This window comes from Hypanus sabinus, chromosome 18, assembly GCF_030144855.1.
Source record: "Hypanus sabinus isolate sHypSab1 chromosome 18, sHypSab1.hap1, whole genome shotgun sequence".
NCBI classification, from domain to species: Eukaryota; Metazoa; Chordata; class Chondrichthyes; order Myliobatiformes; family Dasyatidae; genus Hypanus; species Hypanus sabinus.
The window spans coordinates 16,688,024-16,715,298 of NC_082723.1; the positions used below are offsets into that span (position 1 = coordinate 16,688,024).

The 27,275-nt window shown below is 41.3% G+C and overlaps 1 protein-coding gene across 1 annotated transcript in view; it reads right to left on the bottom strand.

Moving 5' to 3' along the window:
• The window catches only part of LOC132407358 (hemicentin-1-like), a 460,355-nt gene that overhangs the window by 257,338 nt on the left and 175,742 nt on the right, over window positions 1–27,275 (bottom strand). Inside the window, exons 13-20 of the mRNA XM_059993728.1 lie at window positions 11,696–11,823; window positions 11,343–11,456; window positions 9,337–9,495; window positions 8,773–8,967; window positions 7,804–7,899; window positions 4,836–4,963; window positions 1,515–1,659; window positions 441–553 (exon numbers count right to left, since the gene is read on the bottom strand). Of these exons, the coding sequence (XP_059849711.1) occupies window positions 441–553; window positions 1,515–1,659; window positions 4,836–4,963; window positions 7,804–7,899; window positions 8,773–8,967; window positions 9,337–9,495; window positions 11,343–11,456; window positions 11,696–11,823 (1,078 nt within the window). The remainder of the gene's footprint in view (window positions 1–440; window positions 554–1,514; window positions 1,660–4,835; window positions 4,964–7,803; window positions 7,900–8,772; window positions 8,968–9,336; window positions 9,496–11,342; window positions 11,457–11,695; window positions 11,824–27,275) is intronic.

Here is a 27,275-nt window from a genome sequence, read left to right on the forward strand (position 1 = left end):
GAGATAACTTACGGAGCCCAATTATGTTAGCTGGTGTAATTACAAACGCTGCACAGAGAGTATTTGAATAACATAGATAATATCAAAAGTGCAAAGGTTAACATACCAGGGAAGGATGAATAGATTTAGTTTATTTGGTTTTGAGAAAAGAAGACCAAGTGTTAATCTAAAATTATGAGGAATTTTGATGGAATGAAACAGAGAATGTGTGGACTTGTAGAGAAAAGATCTGAAATCAGGACTGAACTCGGGTCTCAGGTGCCATGAGAAAGTGCTTCTCACATGATCAATAATGTACATCTTTATAAAACTAGCTTGCATATTTCCCAGAGTTTACAGTACACTTCTCTGGGTTAGTATTGCTTCTGACATCTGTATAACAGTGCCAACTACTGTAACAAACCTGACACCAGAAACAGGGGCCTGTGGTTCACTCGTACCTTGGACCAGACAATGGATGGCCTTGGAACTCCACTCGATTCACAGAGCAGAGTCACAGGCATTTCCTCCTCCGTGGTGAGGACATTATGACCGGCTTTGATTGACGGAAGTACTGTAAATCAAACATCCTCAAATATTATATACAGGCAAAATGATCAGAGATAATCATCACCTAAAAATTATTCTGTATTTTGACATGCAAAAACATGAAGGGCAAAATAGAGCCTTTTGTGGTGCCTCTTTCAATAATTCATGCCTTTCTGTGCAGTCTACCTGACACCAAAGAATTTTTTCTGGTGCTGAACTCTATAAATTCATCAAAACTAACATAAATGAATTGTCAACAGGCTTTGAATCCTCCCTTTGTAGAGGAGAAGCACCTTCCAGCAGCAGGTAAAATGCAACTTGCAGTCCAAGCTGAAGATGGACATTATAGTCACAGACTTAAGTTTACATATTGGATACAAGCCTTCCATCACCAGCAACCAATTTACACTAACGCTCCACTAATCCAGTTTGATTTCCCCCAGAGTCTACTAACCCATCTACTCACTAGGGGTAATTTATCCACAATTAACCCACCGACATCCATACATCTTTGGGATGAGGGAGGAAATGCAGCATCTTGGGAAGGCCCACATGGCCGCTGAGAACATGGTCAAGGCTGATCCTGGGCCACAGGGGCTGTGTAAAGAAATCAAGGTGCTTGTGGGTGGTGTTGCAGAGTAGCACTGAGGCAAAAGATATGGCATGATCCTATGAATGGCAGAGAAGGTATCAAGACCAACTCACCATTTCCCACATTGATTTATATATCCTTAAGCCTCTTGGATGCATCCAATGTAAAGTGTTTGCTCATGGGGACAATGCATGAGGTGATATTCATCTCAGAGTAGTTACTACCCAAGAAAACGATTCTACATAGACTAATGTTGATTCAGACCAAAAGTCCCATGGTTCCATCTCCATGGTAATGCTGGGAACAGATATGGAACCACCTCACTGCAGCTGGAGCTGGTCAAAAACTTTGATCAAATAACCTCCGCTTCTCTCTCTCTCTCCATACTACTCACCATGGACACTCACTGTGATGGTTTTGTTAACAGATCCCACTATATTTGTGATAGTGCATACATATTTCCCAGTGTCTCCTTGCTCTGCCCTCTCAATGTGGAAGCTGCCATCGCTTCGAATTGACAGGCGCCTGTCCAAGCTCAACTGGAAGGGGAGGAAGAAGAGAGGAAATACAGTATCAATAACTACAGTATTACACTTCACTATCAATAACTACAGTGTTACACTTCAGTATCAATAACTACAATATTACACTTCAGTATCAATAATTAGTTTTATAACTCAGTATCAGTAACTGCAGAATCACTTCTCAGTATCAGTAACTAACAATCATATCTCTCCATGGATAGTCAATAGTGTGGGACGTGTTTTTTCACTTTGCCTTCCAGCTCCCCCTTTCCTTATGTTTTCTTTCTCTCTTAAACTGTTGACTTCTCCTGACAGGCATTTCGATGCTTGAGAACATAGAAAATAAAAGTAGAAATTGGCCATTTGTCCCTTTGAGTCTGCTCCAGCATGATTCTCACTGATCATCCATCTCAATACCAAGTTCCTGCCTTTTGTGTCGCATCATCTATATGCCACGGTCTGAAATACTTCCAATGGTTTGGCCTCCTCTGTGGTAGAGAGTTCATGGCATCACTGAGTAAGATAAATTCCCCTTCACAAACAAGAGAAAATCTGCAGATGCTGGAAATCCGAGAAACACACACAAAATGCTGGAGGAACTCAGCAGGTCAGGCAGCGTCTGGGAAAAGAGTATAGTTGACGTTTCAGGCTGAGTGTCCTACTGAAGGGCCTCAGCCTGAAGCATCGACTGTACTCTTTTCCTAGATGCTGCCTGGCCTGCTGAGTTCCTCCAGCACTTTGTGTTAATTCCTTTTCATCTTGGTCTTAAATGCCCTACTCCATATTTCAAGACTGCGATCCCATGTTTTTGATCCCCAGCCAAGGGAAACATCATCCCTGCATCCCATCTATGTAGCCTTGATAGAACTTAGTACGTTTCAATATGATCCCCTGTCATTCTTCTGAGCTTTACTGAACACCTCATTTAAAAGCCCTCTGATGCACTGGACCCCACAGGTCAATTCCTTCACATGACCTCTACACTCACTGCTTCCAAGCCGCAGTGTTTATGTGGAACTAACATATTTCCCCTTCTCTATCAACTCGCATGATGAGTCTTAACACTGAAATTTCATTACGTATCGTGTCGACAGAACTTAGTAACTGGGGCCACGGGCCAAAATATAAGTTGGCACCAACACTTCAAACCAATAAACTTTTAAAATCATGAAACAGATTTAAGGTCCATATAGCATATAGAGCCATTGAGATACAGCACAGAACACCGATCTATGTCGACTATTAACCACCCATTTACATAATTCTACATTAATATTGTTACTCATAATCCTTATGCACTGAGTCATTCAAACCAGAAGGTACAGGTGAGATTCTTGATCTAATTGGAGTTGGTTGATCCCAATAAGGACATCGATGTAGGCTGTATTAACCAGAAGATGCAGTCTGGGCCAGGTAATGTCAGCTAGTGCTCTTTCACCTCTCCTGTAGAAAGGGCCTGTATTATAAAGCCTGTGTGTAGATAACAGGCAAATGGAAGGAAGTTTAACTGCAGCCATCCAAATTATCAGTCCCCAAGACCCATCCTAACACCAGTGAATAATTTTTATTATGAATACAGTTTATTTAGAGATTCAAAAATCCACTGGAAAAGGATCACAGTATAGGGGTTTTCCACTACATGAGAACGAGGGGCCAGGTTGGGTGAGGAAGCCCCTCAATAGTTGCGGTAGTGTACCACCACATTCCTAAAAACCAATAGACCTGTTGCTATTCCAATAGAATGATAACCGTTCTATTGGTTTTAAAGAATGTAACAGCACGGAACTGAAAGCATTTGCTATGAATGTAAAGCCTTTAACTCAAAGAGATCTCACTGGAAATCCAGAGCAACACACACAAAATGCTGGAAGAACTCAGCTGTTTAGGCAGCATCTATGGAAAAGAACAATCAGTCAACGTTTCGAGCCAGGACCCTTCCTCAGGTCTGTAAAGGAAGGGGGAAGATGCCAGAATAAATAGGTGGAGGGGAGGGGAAGAAGGATAGCTAGAAGGTGATAGGTGAAGCCAGGTGGGTGGGAAGGGTCAAGGGTTGGAGAGGAAGGAATCTGATAGGAGAGGAGAGTGGACCATAGGAGAAAGGGATGGAAGAGGGTCACCAGGAGGTAATAGACAGGTAGAGAAGAGATAACAGGCCAGAGTAGGGAATAGAAGAAAAGGGCAAGGATAGGGAAAAGTTTTTTTTACAGGAAGGATAAACTGATATTCACGCCATCAGCTTGGAGGCTACCCAGAAGGAATATACAGTGTTGCTCCTCCACCCTGAGAGTGGCCTTGTCTTGACACAAGAGGAGGCCATGGACCAACATGTCAGAGTGGGAATGGGAATTAAAATGTTTGGCCACTGGGATGTTCCACTTTTGTCGGATGGGGCAGAGGTGCCCGATGAAGCAGTCCCACAACTTACAACAGGCCACACCAATGCAGAGGTGGCCGATCGGGAGCACTGGACACAATAGACAACCCCAGCCGATTCGCAAGTGAAACGCCGCTTCACCTGGAAGGACTGCTTGGGGCCCTGAATGGACGCGAGGGAGGAGGTGAATGGGCAGGTGTAGCTCGTTGTCTGCTTGCAGTGATTAAGTGCTGGGTGGGAGGGAGATTAGTGGGGGAGGGACGAATGGACAAGGGAATTGCGGATGGAGTGACCCCCGTGGAATGCAGAGAGTGGGAACGGTAAAAATGTGTTTGCTGGTAGGATCCCTTTGGAGTTGGTGGAAGTTGCATAGAATGATGTGTTGGATGCAGAGGCTCATGGGGTGGTAAAGGCTTAAATTGATAATTTTTTATTATGAATAAAGTTTATTTTTATAAATTACAAAACCACCATTTCCAAAGTATCCAATTTTCCAGTCATTACTTCTCCCTTATGCTTACATCATCATTATATGGTCTTCAATTTCTCCTCTCTCCGGCCACTGTCAACTGTGCAAGCTTTGCTAATGCAATTCCTCTTTCTGGAGAGAAATAATGATATTTGCTTTCACTGTCTCAACCCAAATGAGATTGGGGAAAAGAAAGATTCCTTGAGTAGAAACAAGGAGCAGCCATGAGGTAAATAAGTATTACCTAAGGCCTCGGCCTATGCGGTTGAAAGCACATGCAGGAGTCATTCTACATTGAATGTACAATAATCATTCCAAGCTGAGAAATGTCATCAAGAACAAACTCACCAGCTGGCTGTCTTTTAACCAGTAACGTTCGGGGTAGGGATTTCCTGCCAGGATCACACATGGCAACGTCAACGACCGACTTTCCAGCACACTGATGACGGGGACGCTTCCTGCCAATTCAGGGGCAACTTAAGTGGAAAGAGAATATCGAAGTGACATATTTGGGATCTGCTTTCATAAAACAACCAGTTCATTATGTCACTATTAAGTTAAATAGGATTCTCAACAGTAAGTTCCAAGCATCCAACAAGACAAGAGGTAGGCCGATTGTACGCATGTCTCAGTCCTCGCACTGGATTCTCATACTCCCATCGTCTTGTTATCACTTCTTTTCTGAACACTGCTTGGATCAAGCCACTCAATAAAACTCCACAGGAATTGCTGTATAACATATGGCTTCATGATAGTGTGTCACGGTCTAATAAAACAATTAGAATCTATTTCATTGTTCATGTAACCCAAAAAAGTAGTGATTAGAAAGTTTTCCTCAGTCTCATGTTTGTCAGCACTGTATGTACAGTCCTGTGCAAATGTCTTCGACACACATAAAAAAAACTTCTGTAAAGCAAAGATGCTTTCAAAAATAATGAAATGAAAATTTCTATCAAGAGCAGCGAACAGGAAAACTCAATCAAATCAATGCTTGCCGTGACCACACTTTGTCTTTAAAACTGCATCAATTCTCTTAGGTACACTGCTGTGCAGTTTTATAAGAAAATTGGCTGGTAGGTTGTTCCAAGCATCTTGGAGAACTTTCCACAGTTCTTCTGCAGACTTTGGCTGTCTCACTTGCTTCTCTCTCTTCAGATAATCGCGATGAGATCAGGGCTCTGTGAAGGCCATGCCATTTGAAACCATATAAAAAACCTAGGGTGCCTAAGACTTTTGCACAGTTGTGTACATTATTATCCTCTTCCAAAATCTGCCCAGTTCAACTTTGTTCTTGAGGTGAAGTATAAAGCAGGCATGTTTAGAGCACACAACAAAGGAAAACTTCTGTTTCACAGAATGGTATTGTGTTACTCAAGTTTGAGTTTTTAACTTATTTCACATAAGGTACAAGCCAAATGTTAAGTCTTAAGACAAACAAAATGCTCCTATGTCCTTTCTGCCCAAGCCATCCCTTAAATTTGAAGCTCCCCCACCAAAATTCAACAAGAGTTTTAATATTCATGTTTTGAATTTACCAAAATGAATGATAAAGATGGGGTAATTAGAAACAGGGAATGAAGTTATTCCCTTTCATCAGTGAGAAAGCTGGCTTATTTTACATTGGCATCTGGAGTCCATTCTGCAGAATGAGATAAAATATTCCACATGCACTGATCTTCCAAACATCATTGGCATGGCACAGAGTGTCATGGTAGTGTAATGGTTAATGTAACACTATTACAGCTCCAGCTGTAAGTTCGGGGTTCAACTCGCACCGCTGTCTGTAAGGAGCTTGTATGTTCTCCCCGTGACCATGTGGGTTTCCTCCCATATACATTAGGGTTAAACATACAGTCTAGGTCAAGTTTACAACCTATTTTGGTTCACCACTATCACAAGGACATTTAGCTTAGGATTAGTGAGTTGTCGGCATGCTTTGCTGGCACCAGACCCATAGCAACACTTGCGTGCTGCACAATCTTTAGTGATTTAATTTGATGCAAATGCTGCACTATATGTTTCAATGTACAGATGATAAATAAAACTAATCTAAATGTAACTGTGTGTAACAATGTAACCATGTGTAATCCTTCACATCATCACTCCAGCAGAACTATTATCATTCCAGTTGGGACACCAGACAGAGTTTTGCCTGCTCAGTCACAGAAAGCACAGAACAGTATAAAAGAAAGTGCTGTGTTGATTCACGGGACACTACCACTAAGGAGTGGTTTGTAAAGTATCTTTAGTCAGGAGAAGTTTATTTGTAATATACATACATGTAGTTAAATAACAATAAACTTCACTTGACTAAAGAGAGACTCAGGATGTTTGGGGAAGTACAGAGGTCCAGCCAGTGAGGTGCCACCTCTTGACTCCTTAGCCAAGGTTTAATTGCAACTTCCCGTGCTGTCCATGTAGAGACTGCACATTCTCACTGTAAACTGCCCTAGGTATGGAGGTGAAATAGAATCTAAGGATAGTTGATAGGAATTTGGGAACAATAAAATCTGTGTGGGCTGCTACGTGTAAAAAATGAGAGTTGCCGCAGGGTCCTAGTGACCCCAGATCTGTTCCCATGACGGTTGCCGCAGGGTCCTAGTGCCCCTGTATTCCCCTTGACGGTAGCCGCAGGGTCCTAGTGCCCCCAGAACCTGTTCTCATTGACAGTTGCCGCAAGGTCCTAGTGCCTTTAGACCAGTTTCCACGCTGTATCTCTTGATGACACTGTTCAACAGAACTGAGAGTGCCCTACAGGGATCATCAAGTTATGGCAAAAATCAGGAATAAATTTAAGGAAATAAGAAAGAGCAAAATGTAATGTAAAGGAAAAGTGCCTGACATAATGTATTAAAATATGGAGTTTTCAACAACCTAGCACCATTGAAGCAAGCTTTACTTGTTTTATACTTATGATCATGTGGCTAAGTACAGCTCCAATGCCAAATTAAAGTTTGTCATGGCACCACTATGGTTGGCCCAGTCAAAAGTGGCGACAAGCCGGCATTTAGGAGGGAGATTGAAAATCTGGTTGAATGGTGCCACAACAACCTCTCACTCAAAACTAAAAAGCTAATTATTGACTATAGGAGGAAGAAACCCATGAGCCAGTCCTCAGTAGGGGATCGGAGTGAAAGAGCTTTTACTCTGTTAGAGGTATCTCTGTTCTGAAATGTTTCTCTTTCCGCAGAGGCTGGGTGACCTGCTGAATGTTTCCAGGATTTCCTCTTTTATTTTTACAGGGGGGAGGAACAGAAATCCTGAAAGAGATCCGTCAGGACAAAATACTTCTCTGCTTTCACATCTGGTGACTCACCAAGACCGGTGACGGTCAGTGCCATTTCTCCACGGATCACTCCAAACTGGTTCCTGGCCTCACAAACGTACATGGCCTCGTCATCCAACCACACATCTGTAAAGAGGAAAAAACAAATGAAGCTCCAGCACTGGCGGGGAAATTGAGCAATGAATTCCGCAGACTCACCACCCTTTTGCAAAAGAAATTCCTCTGCATCTCTGTTTTAAAGGGATGTCCTTGAATTCTGAGGCTGTGACCACTGGCTTTTGATCTACTTAAGGTACAAATTTGTAATCACCTGTCTGTTTGGAAAGGAAGATGACAATGTCCCATGTTCCTGATAAAATCACGTTACTTAAAGCATTTACTTTCCCACCAGCAGCCCACTTTGTCTCAAATGCAAAGGTATACTGTGACCACTTACAGAACTATCTTTGACAGAACTTCTCAAACACAAGCACAAAGAAAGCAGGCAACTGGAATCATCACCGCCAGCACTTTACCCTCCAACCCCTGAATTGATTGCGAAAATACGGCAAAAGCGAATACGGCCGATCAATGGGGTGGTGAATCGACCGGGCCTCCAACGCACAAGAGGCACTCTCTTTTGGCTCATGCTTTCGATTTAGCCTCAGCGGGCTTGGTTTGTCGCTCCGGCACTGTAATTTGTGCAGCGTAAACCGTTCCTAACATGACTCGGTAAAAATGTGTAATCCTACTGCTCTGTTGCTGTTTTTGTTCTGCGTGTACATAACATTCCCCCTCCCCCCAAGTCAGAAATAATCCTGGCTTTGAAATCAATCATCGCTGGGATTAAAACTTGGAGTTCCTCACCTAATAGCCTGACTGGAGAGTCTGTCCCTTACACCGTCTACAAGAGGGAAGCTGCTCACCTCAGGCTTCCTGCAGGCAATGGTACTAAATATTGGCTTTGCCAACAGCACTTACACTCCAAAGATCGATGAGTTGAAAACAGCCTTTACTTACTCTCTATAAACAAGCCACCAGAGCCCAACTGGGTAACAAGACTCATCGAATCAGCTTTGTTGAAGATGGGCTGTCCATCAGTTCGCTGCCATTTGATCTGTGGAGTGGGATAACCTTCCGCACTGCAAGGCAACGTCACATTCTTACTGATGGCCACGGAGACATCAGATGGAGCCTCTGAAAACAGGGGGGCAGCTGTGGAACAGAAGAGGGGCAGAACATTACCAACCAAGACACCATCAATTCACAACCAGTCCCACCATGGTGGAGGCTATGTAGCTTTCAATCCAGGCCAGCCAGACCCAAACAACAGTAACTTTCCCCAAGCAGTAAAGCTGATCAACACCTCCGCCCACTAACCCACCCCACCACCACTAGTTTATCATTTCCTGTCAAAGTCATAGTGTATATAGATGCACCTAGTGGCACTTGACACACAATCAATGTATATAAGCAATTTATAACAATTTTTTTTCATTCTCCTTTAAACTTATGTGCTGGAAATGACATGAAACCATCTTGAACTGAAAGACTACCAGTGAATCGTGTTGTAGGGTAACTTACAACCAACATCCAACGTGACCACAGCGGCAGAGGAGCCTGCTTCATTAGTTGCTAAGCAAGTATACACTCCAGCATCCATGTCCTGCACGTCCATTATCATCATTGTTCCTTGAAGAAGATCGACTTTTGCAAATGGCACCAGAGTCATCTCCAAATCATCTGCTCAGCACAGAGTCATAACATCATTACGCACATCGAGACATCGAGGTCGATAGGTTCTTCATTAGTCAGGGTGCCAGAGGTTACGGGGAGAAAGCAGGAGAATGGGATTGAGAGGAATAATCATCATGGTAGAATGGTGGGGAAGACTCGATGGGACAAATGGCCTATTTCTGTTATGTTTTATGGTTTAAGTCTGTCTCTCAGAAGAAAGCATTTTGGAGCAGTAAACCTATCATGATTTAAGTCATTTTCTCTCTCTTTTTCTATTCTTGCTATTTTAAAATGGGAGCCTCTCATCTTGGGGATCATTTCTTTCTTTGAGCCGTTCAGTAAACTTCCTGATTCTATATGGAAACATGGAAAAGACTGGGAATTCTGAGCAGCAGCCCACTGAATCCATATTTTAAGATTCCATTGATTGAATCACCCAGGTAATACTGTGCTATTCCCATGGTCCTAAGCAATATGACATCTACTACTCCAGGGTCAGCAGAAAGGGTCATTGGCTGTAGTCTACCATCACTGCAGGACTTGTACATGCCCAGGACAAGGAAGCGGGCAGGAAAAATTCATGGTGCACACTACACACCCAGCAAACACCCTTGTCCAAAAACTTCCTTCTGGTGTGCACTACAGGGCTACTGAAACAAAAACTTCACGTCAGCTAAATAGTTTTTCCCCTACGCAGTTATTCTGATCAATCATTCTAGCCCCCTCTATCATTACCTCATTCACTGCATTGGACTGTAAACCGTTTAAACCACTTTTTATAATGCAGTTGGCATCGCAAATACGTAATGATATTTATGCACAATCTATTCCATATCTGTACTTCTAACTTTACTTTTTATATAATTCATTATAATTGTTGATGTTGTTTTTTGTTGCATGCTGCACTCTGACCAACACACCACAGCAAATTTCCAACATTGGGCAACCTGCTGAGCAGGTTAACACACGCAAAGTGCTGGAGGAACTCAGCAAATCTGGCAGCCTCTGTGGAGGGGAATAAACAGCTGAGGTTTCAGCCAAGACCTTCAACAGGACAGGAAGGTCAAGAAGGCCGAGGTTAGAATAAGAATGTGGAAGGGAGGGGAATGAGTACAAACTGGCAGGTGATAGGTGAGATCACTTGAGGAGGGATGAAGTAAGACACTGGGAGAAGAGCTGAAGAAGAGTGAATCAGTGGACCAGAATCAGAATCAGGTTTATTATCACTGACATATGTCGTGAAATCTGTTGTTTTGTGGCAGCAATACAGTGCAATACATAAAAACTCTATAAATCACAATTAGATAAATATACAGCTAGCCTCTTTCCCCTCACTCCATCTTTTTATTCTGGCATCTCCCCCTTCCTTCTCAGTCCTAATGAAGGGTCTCGGCCCGAAACTTCGACTGTTTATTCTTTTCCATAGATGCGGAGTTTCTCCAGAATATTGTGTGTTGCTTTGGATTTCCAGCACCCGCAGGCTTTCTTGTATTTATATACATTGCTTTTGTTATTCATAATAGGAGGTGCAAAAGGAATGCAAAAATAGTGAGGTACTGTTCATTGGTTCAGTGACCATTCAGAAATCTGATGGTGGAGGGGAAGAAGCTGTCCCTAAAACTATGGAAGTTAGGGAAGGAGGAAGGTACGAGTGGGAGGTGATAGGTAGGTGAGGAGAGTGGGGTGAGAGAATCAGAATGAGGAATGGGAACAGAGAGATGGAGGGGGATGGGAGAAATCGATGTTACAGAAGTCAGCACACAAGGTGTTGTACTTTCAGTGACAACACGCTGCCTTGCTCACTCTGTTGTCAGCCAACCCATGTGATGCGGTGACCAGGGAAGTCTAAGTACCTTTGTACCATCTGACCTCGGGCTGAGGGATCCCTGTAGCTTGACATTCCAGCAACGCTGCCTCAGTGACCACAGCAAGAACCATTGGATTCGGTGCGGAAACCGTGGGTGTCTCTAGATGCACAGAAACAATGACATCAGGAAAACCAGTGCCTCTCAGATCACTCCCTGCATCCTGTTATTCCCTTTTGAAAGTATTCAGCTTCCCTGATTGTAACAACAAAGAGATCAAGACTTTTTGATGGAATTAAGCCCTAGAGCCACTAGATCGAATGAGTAGGCCCTTCACCCTCTAACCTGAAACACTACGTGGCAGCAGTTGCAATTCCAGGTGCATCTTCCTGCTCACTTACCTGTGTACTTGAGTGTCGCTTCCTCCTGAGCTGTTCCAACCGTATTTGACGCAAGGCAGATATAGCTCCCTGCATCCTCAGGAACGGCGTCTTTCAGTATCAAGGTACCATGTTCACTGATGTAGAGCCTGAGATGACAATAAAAGTTTATTAAGAAGGCTGAACTCTGATATTTAGTACTTTTATAATCTTACTCAAAATTGGTTTCCAGATACTTTTGCACAGTAGGTACATCATACTGAAGTACACTGCTGGTATCATCAAGGCATACAATCTGACTAAAGGACACCAACAAGAGAGGCCAACTATCAGGAAACCCCAGATACACAGTGAGCTCACTTCTTTGAGCTAGATTTCCAAAACCTGCTTCATAAACTGGATGCTTGATAAATTGTACTTCAGAACTGTCACCGTTTACCCACCTCAGCCGACTGCAGTCAGAAATTTCTCCCTGCAGACTCTAATGGAGTTCTGAACTTCAAGTGCCGTGCCTTTTCCTTCAGAGCACTCACAAGCTTGGACATCCTATTTTAGTCAAAGAGCAAGGGAGCTATAGGCTGTAAACATTACAGTACCATGAGATCCTACTGTGCAGAAGAAGACCATTTGGTCCTTCATGCTTTAGGAACAAGCTACCCAATGAGTCTTGATGAAGGGTCTCGGCCTGAAACATCAACTATACTCTTTTCCGTAGATGCTGCCTGGCCTGCCGAGTGCCTCCAGCATTTTACGTGTTTTGTTCTGATTCCCAGCATCTGCAGATCTCCTTCTGTTTGCAGTCCTGCTCCCCGTATTTTTCTCCATAACTGCAACCAGTTCATCTTCAAGCCTACGTTCAATTAACCTATGGAATTAAATTCTGTCACATTGATGCCTATGCATCTCGTTCCTTGGTGTTCAGACCCTTGCCTCCAATGCTCGAAGTAATTTAGCTGATTTCACAAGGAATCTATAGGAGGTAAAATAGGAAATAAAATGCTGATGTTATATATTCATGAGGTAAATAAAACCCATCTCTCCTTCATATAAATTAGCCATTCTTTCAGCCCAGGGCCAAATGCAACATACAACACAGAGCAACTCGGGGGCGAGGCAGGATCAATGGGCAACCAATGTTTCAAGTTGAGACCCTTCTTCCAGACTTGATCCTGCATTCAGTTCTTCTCAGATGTACGTGCTGTCTTCGAGAGGTTTCTATTCAGTAAACTTCCTTGAAGAATTGCTGGTGGTTAAGGAAATGAAACTGTTTGAATAAAGAAAATCGTTCTAAAACCAACTATTCCCACCGCAATGGCCAGACTGACAAATCAGCTGGGTGGTCTCTGGAAAAGAGAGAAATGCAGAAGGAAGTTCCAGGCCAATGAAGGAAAATATAATTACATTGAAAAATTCCTTTCACACACTCACAATCACAGGGATTATCTCATCAAGTGGTCTGTAAGAGGTATAAAACATGTTAGCACAGTGAATTCCCTTCTCTCTCTATTCTCGACTATTTCATCATTACACTATGGAATTTGTACATAGTCTGACTTTCTTCCTTTGACTGGAGCACATACTTGCAATGAGACAACTGCTATATTGTTTGGCCAATCAACGATCTCCAAGGCATTAAACACAGACCCAACTTCTGGTGGACCCAGGCAGCTGGGTTGGAATAGTTTTCAGTTTGATCTAATGCTCAAGTCAAACCAGTCGTTGAAGGAAGGCCAACAATTAAATCATTTATCTTGGTTAAGTGTTAATGATGTGCCCATACTGTTAGTAAAGAACCAGTAGCCTTACTCATAGCCAAGGCTGGATATAATTACTCTGAAGTATGAACACATCCATGTTATTAACACAGCAGAAATGATAATCCCCAGATATTGTCCCTAGCAACAGAGTTTGGAGTTACTCACAAATAAATGTTTAATTCATTACCAGAAATAATTCCCTACTATCCCCTTTTCAATGTTACTAATTGGCTATCTTTGTTTTATTACTGTAAACAAATGCTTTTATTGGCTAACTTCAATTATTTTTATTAGCCGTCATTTCCACAGGGACCATTGTTGTTTATTGGCCAATCCTGCTTTCAGTAAATTGCTTCTTGGGCCTTTTTACAGATCTGAACTTTTAGATTCCTGCAACCACTTTAAACATGGAGTTAGGGTTGTTTACAAGTGCACATGTGTGCGTTTTCGATATAACTTGAGAAGACAATAAGGTTCCTTAGCTTGACTTCATCCATCTTTGGTTTACATCTTCCAGAGTTCAAAGTTCAAAGTCAAATTCAATTTACTATCAAAGTACACAAAGTATATGTCACCATATACTACGCTGAGGCATCCATAGTACAACAGGAGCCTGACGATTGAAGGGTAATAGCCTGATAGTGTGGAACTTACAACTCCTGCACCTCCTCCCTGACGGCAGCAGTGGGAAGAGAGCATGGCCTGGATGGTGAAGGTCCTCGATAATGGATGCTGCTTCCTTTTGGCAGAGCGCCTTGTAGATGTGCTCAGTGGTGGAGAGTAAAGGAGCCTGAACTATTATCAATTGGAAAACCCAGGTACGTAAGAGTTGATCAGATCTTGATAGAAAATGCTTGTACTTCTGCATTAACCTGCCAGCAATTCTACACATTCCCTTGCTGCTAATGAGATCCCAGACTTGCAAGCTGTTCTGCAGAAGGATTTTACTCAAAGACACACGAGTGATTTCTCATTAAGTCCAGCAATGAGGCATGAACCTGCTGCTTTATCCCATTACTTACAGACTGAATCTATGGCCATTGATTTAATTGGAGAAGTCACTGAACTGGAGAAGGACGAGAGCTAGTTAATAAAGGCTGGAGGAGGAAGGGATGGCATGGACAAAGGTAACAGCAGGCTCTGATATTTCTCCAGGGCCTTATGGGTTCCTCCGGTCTCTCCTGGTCTCCTGATAATAACTTGCAGTTTACCTGTCCAATCTGTTATTGGTGATTCTAGTCAAAGAGTGTAATGTAAGGGATCTATATACTGAACAGTACAGGCTCAGGGATCTATAGAAGGAACAGTAAAGGTTCAGGGATCTATATACTGAACAGTACAGGTTCGGGGATCTATATACAGAACAGTGCAGGTTCTGGGATCTATATACTGAACAGTACATGGTCGGGGATCTAATACTGAACAGTCCATGTTCAGGGATCTATATACAACAGTACAGGTTCGGGGATCTATATACTGAACAGTACAGGTTCAGGGATCTATATACTGAACAGTACAGGCTCGGGGATCTATATACTGAACAGTACAGGTTCGGGGATCTATATACTAAACAGGACAGGGTCAGGGATCTATGCACTGAACAGTACAGGATCAGGGATCTATACACTGAACAGTACAGGCTCGGGGATCTATATACTGATCACTACAGGTTCAGGGATCTATATACTGAACAGTGCAGGTTCGGAGATCTATATACTGAACACTACAGGTTCAGGATCTATATACGGAACAGTACAGGTTCAGGGATCTATATACTGAGCAGTACATGTTCAGGGATCTCTCAACTGAACAGTACAGGTTCATTTATCTCTATACTGAACAGTGCAGGTTCGGGGATCTATATACTGAACATGACAGTTTCAGGGATCTATATACTAAACAGTACAGGTTCAGGGATCTATATACTGAACACTACAGGTTCAGGGATCTATATACTGAACAGTGCAGGTTCAGGGATCTATATACTGAACACTACAGGTTCAGGGATCTATATACTGAACAGTACATGTTCAGGGATCTATATACTGAACAGTACATGTTCAGGGATCTATATACTGAACAGTGCAGGTTCAGGGATATACATACTAAACACTACAGGTTCATTAATCTATATACTGAACACTACAGGATCAGGGATCTATTTACAGAACAGTACAAGTTCAGGGATCTATATACTGAACAGTACAGGTTCAGGCATCTATATACTGAACACTACAGGTTCAGGGATCTATATACTGAACAGTACATGTTCACAGATCTATATACTGAACAGTACAAGTTCGGGGATCTATATACTGAACAATGCAGGTTTCGGGATCTATATACTGACCAGTACAGGTTCGCGGATCTATATACTGAACAGTACATGTTCAGGGATCTATATACTGAGCAGAGAAGGTTCAGGATCTATATGCTGAGCAGTACATTTTAAGGGATCTATCTATTGAACAGTACAGATTCAGTATCTATATACTGAACAGTACATTTTCAGGGATCTATATACTGAACAGTGCAGGTTCGGGGATCTATATACTGAACAGTACATGTTCAGGGATCTATATACTGAACAGTACAGGTTCAGGGATCTATATAGTAAACAGTACATCTACGGGGATCTATATACTGAACAGTACAGGTTCGGGGATCTATATACTGAACAGTGCAGGTTCGGGGATCTATATACTGAACAGTACATGTTCAGGGATCTATATACTGAACAGTACAGGTTCAGGGATCTATATAATAAACAGTACATCTACGGGGATCTATATACTGAACAGTACAGGTTCGGGGATCTACATACTGAACAGTACAGCTTCAGGGTTCTATATACTGAGCAGTAGAGCTTCAGGGATCTATATACTGAACACTACAGGTTCAGGGACCTATATAATGAGCAGAGCAGTTTCAGGATCTATATACTGAACAGTACAGGTTCAGGGACCTATATACTGAACGGTACATGTTCAGTGAACTATACACTGAACAGTACAGGTTCAGGGATCTGTATACTGAACAGTACAGGTTTGGGGATCTATATACTGAACACTACAGGTTCGGGGATCTATATACAGAGCAGAGCAGGTTCAGGATCTATATACTGAACAGTACATGTTCAGGGAAATATATACTGAGCAGTACTTGTTCAGCGATCTATATACTGAACAGTACGGGTTCAGGGATCTATATACTGAACAGTACAGGTACAGGGATCTATATACTGAGCAGTACATTTTAAGGGATCTCTCAACTGAACAGTACAGGTTCATTTATCTCTATAATGAACAGTGCAAGTTCGGGGATCTATATACTGAACATGACAGTTTCAGGGATCTATATACTAAATAGTACAGGTTCAGGGATCTATTTACTGAACACAACAGGTTCAGGGATCTATATGCTGAATACTACAGGTTCAGGGATCTATATACTGAACAGTGCAGGTTCAGGGATCTATATACTGAACACTACAGGTTCAGGGATCTATATACTGAACAGTACATGTTCAGGGATCTATATACTGAACAGTGCAGGTTCAGGGATATACATACTAAACACTACAGGTTCATTGATCTATATACTGAACACTACAAGTTCAGGGATCTATATACTGAACACTACAGGTTCAGGGATCTATATACTGAACACTACAGGATCAGGGATCTATTTACAGAACAGTACAAGTTCAGGGATCTATATACTGAACACTACAGGTTCAGGCATCTAAATACTGAACACGACAGGTTCAGGGATCTATATACTAAACAGTACAAGTTCGGAGAAGTATATACTGAACAATGCAGGTTTCGGGATCTATATACTGAACAGTCCATGTTCAGGGATCTATATACTGAACAGTACATGTTCAGGGATCTATATACTGAGCAGAGAAGGTTCAGGATCTATATGCTGAACAGTATATTTTCAGGGATCTATATACTGAACAGTGCAGGTTCGGGGATCTATATACTGAACAGTACATGTTCAGTGATCTATATACTGAACAGTGCAGGTTCAGGGATCTATATACTGAACACTACAGGCTCAGGGATCTATATACTGAATACTACAGAATCAGGGATTTATTTACAGAACAGTACAAGTTCAGGGATCTATATACTGAACACTACAGGTTCAGGCATCTATATACTGAACACTACAGGTTGAGGGATCTATATACTGAACAGTACATATTCACGGATCTATATACTGAACAGTACAAGTTCGGGGATCTATATACTGAACAGTGCAGGTTCGGGGATCTATATACTGACCAGTACAGGTTCGTGGATCTATATACTGAACAGTACATGTTCAGGGATCTATATACTGAGCAGAGAAGGTTCAGGATCTATATACTGAACAGTGCAGGTTCGGGGATCTATATACTGAACAGTACATGTTCAGGGATCTACATACTGAACAGTACAGCTTCAGGGTTCTATATACTGAGCAGTACACGTTCAGGATCTATATACTAAACAGTACAGGTTCAGGATCTATATATTGAACAGTACAGGTTCAGGGATGTATATACTGAGCAGTACACGTTCAGGATCTATATACTAAACAGTACAGGTTCAGGATCTATATACTAAACAGTACAGGTTCAGGGACCTATATGCTGAACAGTACAGGTTCAGGGATCTATATACTCAACAGTCAATGTTCATGGATTTATATACTGAACAGTACAGGTTCAGGGATCTATATACTGTTCAGTACAGTTTCAGGGATCTATATACTGAACGGTACATGTTCAGTGAACTATACACTGAACAGTACAGGTTCAGGGATCTGTATACTGAACACTACAGGTTCGGGGATCTATATACAGAGCAGAGCAGGTTCAGGATCTATATACTGAACAGTACATGTTCAGGGAAATATATACTGAGCAGTACTTGTTCAGCGATCTATATACTTATCAGTACAGGTTCAATGATTTATATACTGAACAGTACAGGTTCGGGGATCTATATACTGAACAGTGCAGGTTCAGGGATCTATATACTGAACAGTACAGGTTCGGGGATCTCTCAACTGAACAGTACAGGTTCATTTATCTCTATACTGAACAGTGCAGGTTCGGGGATCTATATACTGAACATGACAGTTTCAGGGATCTATATACTAAACAGTACAGGTTCAGGGATCTATATACTGAACACTACAGGTTCAGGGATCTATATACTGAACACTACAGGATCAGGGATCTATTTACAGAACACTACAGGTTCAGGGATCTATATACTGAACAGTACATGTTCAGGGATCTATATACTGAACAGTGCAGGTTCCGGGATATACATACTAAACACTACAGGTTCAGTTATCTATATACTGAACACTACATGTTCACGGATGTATATACTGAACAGTGCAGGTTCGGGGATCTATATACTGAACAGTACAGGTTTTGGGATCTATATATTGATCAGTACAGTTTCCCGGATCGATATACTGAACAGTAGATGTTCAGGGATCTATATACTGAACAGTGCAGGTTCGGGGATCTATATACTGACCAGTACAGGTTCGCGGATCTATATACTGAACAGTACATGTTCAGGGATCTATATACTGAGCAGAGAAGGTTCAGGATCTATATACTGAACAGTGCAGGTTCGGGGATCTATATACTGAACAGTACAGCTTCAGGGTTCTATATACTGAGCAGTACACGTTCAGGATCTATATACTAAACAGTACAGCTTCAGGGTTCTATATACTGAGCAGTAGAGCTTCAGGGATCTATATAATGAGCAGAGCAGTTTCAGGATCTATATATTGAACAGTACAGGTTCAGGGATGTATATGCTGAACACTACATGTTCAGGGATCTATATACTGAACAGTGCAGGTTCAGGGATATACATACTAAACACTACAGGTTCATTGATCTATATACTGAACACTACAAGTTCAGGGATCTATATACTGAACACTACAGGTTCAGGGATCTATATACTGAACACTACAGGATCAGGGATCTATTTACAGAACAGTACAAGTTCAGGGATCTATATACTGAACACTACAGATTCAGGCATCTAAATACTGAACACGACAGGTTCAGGGATCTATATACTAAACAGTACATGTTCACGGATCTATATACTGAACAGTACAAGTTCGGAGAAGTATATACTGAACAATGCAGGTTTCGGGATCTATATACTGAACAGTCCATGTTCAGGGATCTATATACTGAACAGTACATGTTCAGGGATCTATATACTGAGCAGAGAAGGTTCAGGATCTATATGCTGAACAGTATATTTTCAGGGATCTATATACTGAACAGTGCAGGTTCGGGGATCTATATACTGAACAGTACATGTTCAGTGATCTATATACTGAACAGTGCAGGTTCAGGGATCTATATACTGAGCAGTACATCTACGGGGATCTATATACTGAACAGTGCAAGTTCAGGGATCTATATACTGAACAGTGCAAGTTCAGGGATCTATATACTGAACACTACAGGCTCAGGGATCTATATACTGAATACTACAGAATCAGGGATTTATTTACAGAACAGTACAAGTTCAGGGATCTATATACTGAACACTACAGGTTCAGGCATCTATATACTGAACACTACAGGTTGAGGGATCTATATACTGAACAGTACATATTCACGGATCTATATACTGAACAGTACAAGTTCGGGGATCTATATACTGAACAGTGCAGGTTCGGGGATCTATATACTGACCAGTACAGGTTCGCGGATCTATATACTGAACAGTACATGTTCAGGGATCTATATACTGAGCAGAGAAGGTTCAGGATCTATATACTGAACAGTGCAGGTTCGGGGATCTATATACTGAACAGTACATGTTCAGGGATCTACATACTGAACAGTACAGCTTCAGGGTTCTATATACTGAGCAGTACACGTTCAGGATCTATATACTAAACAGTACAGGTTCAGGATCTATATATTGAACAGTACAGGTTCAGGGATGTATATACTGAGCAGTACACGTTCAGGATCTATATACTAAACAGTACAGGTTCAGGGACCTATATGCTGAACAGTACAGGTTCAGGGATCTATATACTCAACAGTCAATGTTCATGGATTTATATACTGAACAGTACAGGTTCAGGGATCTATATACTGTTCAGTACAGTTTCAGGGATCTATATACTGAACGGTACATGTTCAGTGAACTATACACTGAACAGTACAGGTTCAGGGATCTGTATACTGAACACTACAGGTTCGGGGATCTATATACACAGCAGAGCAGGTTCAGGATCTATATACTGAACAGTACATGTTCAGGGAAATATATACTGAGCAGTACTTGTTCAGCGATCTATATACTGAACAGTACAGGTTCAGGGATCTATATACTGAACATGACAGTTTCAGGGATCTATATACTAAACAGTACAGCTTCAGGGATCTATATACTGAACACTACAGGTTCAGGGATCTATATACTGAACACTACAGGATCAGGGATCTATTTACAGAACACTACAGGTTCAGGGATCTATATACTGAACACCACATGTTCACGGATGTATATACTGAACAGTGCAGGTTCCGGGATCTATATACTGAACAGTACAGGTTTTGGGATCTATATATTGATCAGTACAGTTTCCCGGATCGATATACTGAACAGTAGATGTTCAGGGATCTATATACTGAACAGTACATGTTCAGGGATCTATATACAGAGAGGAGCAGGTTCAGGATCTATATATTGAACAGTACACGTTCAGGATCTATATACTAAACAGTACAGCTTCAGGGTTCTATATACTGAGCAGTAGAGCTTCAGGGATCTATATAATGAGCAGAGCAGTTTCAGGATCTATATATTGAACAGTACAGGTTCAGGGATGTATATGCTGAACAGTACAGGTTCAGGGATCTATATACACAACAGTACAGGTTCAGGGATCTATATACTGAGCAGTACTTGTTCAGCGATCTATTTACTGAACAGTACAGTTTCAGGGATCTATATACTGAACAGTACAGGTTCAGGGATCTATATACTGAGCAGTACATATTCAGGGATCTCTCAACTGAACAGTACAGGTTCATTTATCTCTATACTGAACAGTGCAGGTTCGGGGATCTATATACTGAACATGACAGTTTCAGGGATCTATATACTAAACAGTACAGGTTCAGGGATCTATATACTGAACACTACAAGTTCAGGGATCTATATACTGAACACTACAGGATCAGGGATCTATTTACAGAACAGTACAAGTTCAGGGATCTATATACTGAACACTACAGGTTCAGGCATCTATATACTGAACACTACAGGTTCAGGGATCTATATACTGAACAGTACATGTTCACGGATCTATATACTGAACAGTACAAGTTCGGGGATCTATATACTGACCAGTACAGGTTCGCGGATCTATATACTGAACGTTACATGTTCACGGATCTATATACTGACCAGTACATGTTCAGGGATCTATATACTGAGCAGAGAAGGTTCAGGATCTATATACTGAACAGTACATTTTCAGGGATCTATATACTGAACAGTACAGCTTCAGGGTTCTATATACTGAGCAGTAGAGCTTCAGGGATCTATATAATGAGCAGAGCAGTTTCAGGATCTATATATTGAACAGTACAGGTTCAGGGATGTATATACTGAGCAGTACACATTCAGGATCTATATACTAAACAGTACAGGTTCAGGGACCTATATGCTGAACAGTACAGGTTCAGGGATCTATATACTCAACAGTAAATGTTCATGGATCTATATACTGAACAGTACAGGTTCAGGGACCTATATGCTGAACAGTACAGGTTCAGGGATCTATATACTCAACAGTAAATGTTCATGGATCTATATACTGAAAAGTACAGGTTCAGGGATCTATATACTGTTCAGTACATGTTCAGGGATCTATATACTGAGCAGAGGAGGTTCAGGATCTATATACTGAAGAGTACAGGTTCGGGGATCTATATACTGAACAGTACATGTTCAGTCATCTATATACTGAACAGTACAGGTTCAGGGAACTGTGTACTGAACACTACAGCTTCGGGGATCTATATACTGAACAGTACAGGTTCAGGGATCTATATACTAAGCAGTACATGTTCAGGGATCTATATACTAAACAGTACAGGTTCAGGGATCTGTATACTGAACAGTACAGGTTCAGGGATCTATATACTGAGCAGTACATGTTCAGGGATCTCTCAACTGAACAGTACAGGTTCATTTATCTCTATACTGAACAGTGCAGGTTCGGGCATCTGTATACTGAACATGACAGTTTCAGGGATCTATATACTAAACAGTACAGGTTCAGGGATCTATATACTGAACACTACAGGTTCAGGGATCTATATACTGAACACTACAAGTTCGGGGAGCTATGTACAGAACAGTACAAGTTCAGGGAACTATATACTGAGCAGAGAAGGTTCAGTATCTATATGCTGAACAGTACAGGTTCGGGGATCTATATACTGAACAGTACATGTTCAGTGATCTATATACTGAACAGTAGAGGTTCAGGGATCTATATACTGAGCGCTACATGTTCAGGGATCTATATACTGAACAGTGCAGGTTTGGGGATCTATATACTGAACAGTACAGGTTCGGGGATCTAGATACTGAACAGTACAGCTTCAGGGATCTATATACTGTTCAGTACAGTTTCGGGGATCTATATACTGAACGTTACATGTTCAGTGATCTATACACTGAACAGTAGAGGTTCAGGGATCTATATACTGAGCAGTACATGTTCAGGGATCTATATACTGAACAGTGCAGGTTTGGGGATCTATATACTGAACAGTACAGGTTCAGGGATCTATATACTGTACACTACACGTTCAGGGATCTCTCAACTGAACAGTACAGGTTCATTTATCTCTATACTGAACAATGCAGGTTCGGGCATCTATATACTGAACATGACAGTTTCAGGGATCTATATACTAAACAGTACAGGTTCAGGGATCTATATACTGAACACTACAGGTTCAGGGATCTATATACTGAACACTACAGGATCAGGAATCTATTTACAGAACAGTACAACTTCAGGGATCTATATACTGAACACAACAGGTTCAGGGATCTATATACTGAACACTACAGGTTCAGGGATCTATATACTGAACAGTACTAGTTCGGGGATCTATATACTGAACAGTGCAGGTTCAGGGATATACATACTAAACACTACAGGTTCATTAATCTATATACTGAACACTACAGGATCAGGGATCTATTTACAGAACAGTACAAGTTCAGGGATCTATATACTGAACAGTACAGGTTCAGGCATCTATATACTGAACACTACAGGTTCAGGGATCTATATACTGAACAGTACATGTTCACAGATCTATATACTGAACAGTACAAGTTCGGGGATCTATATACTGAACAATGCAGGTTTCGGGATCTATATACTGACCAGTACAGGTTCGCGGATCTATATACTGAACAGTACATGTTCAGGGATCTATATACTGAGCAGAGAAGGTTCAGGATCTATATGCTGAGCAGTACATTTTAAGGGATCTATCTATTGAACAGTACAGATTCAGTATCTATATACTGAACAGTACATTTTCAGGGATCTATATACTGAACAGTGCAGGTTCGGGGATCTATATACTGAACAGTACATGTTCAGGGATCTATATACTGAACAGTACAGGTTCAGGGATCTATATAGTAAACAGTACATCTACGGGGATCTATATACTGAACAGTACAGGTTCGGGGATCTATATACTGAACAGTGCAGGTTCGGGGATCTATATACTGAACAGTACATGTTCAGGGATCTATATACTGAACAGTACAGGTTCAGGGATCTATATAATAAACAGTACATCTACGGGGATCTATATACTGAACAGTACAGGTTCGGGGATCTACATACTGAACAGTACAGCTTCAGGGTTCTATATACTGAGCAGTAGAGCTTCAGGGATCTATATACTGAACACTACAGGTTCAGGGACCTATATAATGAGCAGAGCAGTTTCAGGATCTATATACTGAACAGTACAGGTTCAGGGACCTATATACTGAACGGTACATGTTCAGTGAACTATACACTGAACAGTACAGGTTCAGGGATCTGTATACTGAACAGTACAGGTTTGGGGATCTATATACTGAACACTACAGGTTCGGGGATCTATATACAGAGCAGAGCAGGTTCAGGATCTATATACTGAACAGTACATGTTCAGGGAAATATATACTGAGCAGTACTTGTTCAGCGATCTATATACTGAACAGTACGGGTTCAGGGATCTATATACTGAACAGTACAGGTACAGGGATCTATATACTGAGCAGTACATTTTAAGGGATCTCTCAACTGAACAGTACAGGTTCATTTATCTCTATAATGAACAGTGCAAGTTCGGGGATCTATATACTGAACATGACAGTTTCAGGGATCTATATACTAAATAGTACAGGTTCAGGGATCTATTTACTGAACACAACAGGTTCAGGGATCTATATGCTGAATACTACAGGTTCAGGGATCTATATACTGAACAGTGCAGGTTCAGGGATCTATATACTGAACACTACAGGTTCAGGGATCTATATACTGAACAGTACATGTTCAGGGATCTATATACTGAACAGTGCAGGTTCAGGGATATACATACTAAACACTACAGGTTCATTGATCTATATACTGAACACTACAAGTTCAGGGATCTATATACTGAACACTACAGGTTCAGGGATCTATATACTGAACACTACAGGATCAGGGATCTATTTACAGAACAGTACAAGTTCAGGGATCTATATACTGAACACTACAGGTTCAGGCATCTAAATACTGAACACGACAGGTTCAGGGATCTATATACTAAACAGTACATGTTCACGGATCTATATACTGAACAGTACAAGTTCGGAGAAGTATATACTGAACAATGCAGGTTTCGGGATCTATATACTGAACAGTCCATGTTCACAGAGGATCTATATACTGAACAGTACATGTTCAGGGATCTATATACTGAGCAGAGAAGGTTCAGGATCTATATGCTGAACAGTATATTTTCAGGGATCTATATACTGAACAGTGCAGGTTCGGGGATCTATATACTGAACAGTACATGTTCAGTGATCTATATACTGAACAGTGCAGGTTCAGGGATCTATATACTGAACACTACAGGCTCAGGGATCTATATACTGAATACTACAGAATCAGGGATTTATTTACAGAACAGTACAAGTTCAGGGATCTATATACTGAACACTACAGGTTCAGGCATCTATATACTGAACACTACAGGTTGAGGGATCTATATACTGAACAGTACATATTCACGGATCTATATACTGAACAGTACAAGTTCGGGGATCTATATACTGAACAGTGCAGGTTCGGGGATCTATATACTGACCAGTACAGGTTCGTGGATCTATATACTGAACAGTACATGTTCAGGGATCTATATACTGAGCAGAGAAGGTTCAGGATCTATATACTGAACAGTGCAGGTTCGGGGATCTATATACTGAACAGTACATGTTCAGGGATCTACATACTGAACAGTACAGCTTCAGGGTTCTATATACTGAGCAGTACACGTTCAGGATCTATATACTAAACAGTACAGGTTCAGGATCTATATATTGAACAGTACAGGTTCAGGGATGTATATACTGAGCAGTACACGTTCAGGATCTATATACTAAACAGTACAGGTTCAGGATCTATATACTAAACAGTACAGGTTCAGGGACCTATATGCTGAACAGTACAGGTTCAGGGATCTATATACTCAACAGTCAATGTTCATGGATTTATATACTGAACAGTACAGGTTCAGGGATCTATATACTGTTCAGTACAGTTTCAGGGATCTATATACTGAACGGTACATGTTCAGTGAACTATACACTGAACAGTACAGGTTCAGGGATCTGTATACTGAACACTACAGGTTCGGGGATCTATATACACAGCAGAGCAGGTTCAGGATCTATATACTGAACAGTACATGTTCAGTGATCCATATACTGAACAGTAGAGGTTCAGGGATCTATATACTGAACAGTACATGTTCAGGGAAATATATACTGAGCAGTACTTGTTCAGCGATCTATATACTTATCAGTACAGGTTCAATGATTTATATACTGAACAGTACAGGTTCGGGGATCTATATACTGAACAGTGCAGGTTCAGGGATCTATATACTGAACAGTACAGGTTCGGGGATCTCTCAACTGAACAGTACAGGTTCATTTATCTCTATACTGAACAGTGCAGGTTCGGGGATCTATATACTGAACATGACAGTTTCAGGGATCTATATACTAAACAGTACAGGTTCAGGGATCTATATACTGAACACTACAGGTTCAGGGATCTATATACTGAACACTACAGGATCAGGGATCTATTTACAGAACACTACAGGTTCAGGGATCTATATACTGAACAGTACATGTTCAGGGATCTATATACTGAACAGTGCAGGTTCCGGGATATACATACTAAACACTACAGGTTCAGTTATCTATATACTGAACACTACATGTTCACGGATGTATATACTGAACAGTGCAGGTTCGGGGATCTATATACTGAACAGTACAGGTTTTGGGATCTATATATTGATCAGTACAGTTTCCCGGATCGATATACTGAACAGTAGATGTTCAGGGATCTATATACTGAACAGTGCAGGTTCGGGGATCTATATACTGACCAGTACAGGTTCGCGGATCTATATACTGAACAGTACATGTTCAGGGATCTATATACTGAGCAGAGAAGGT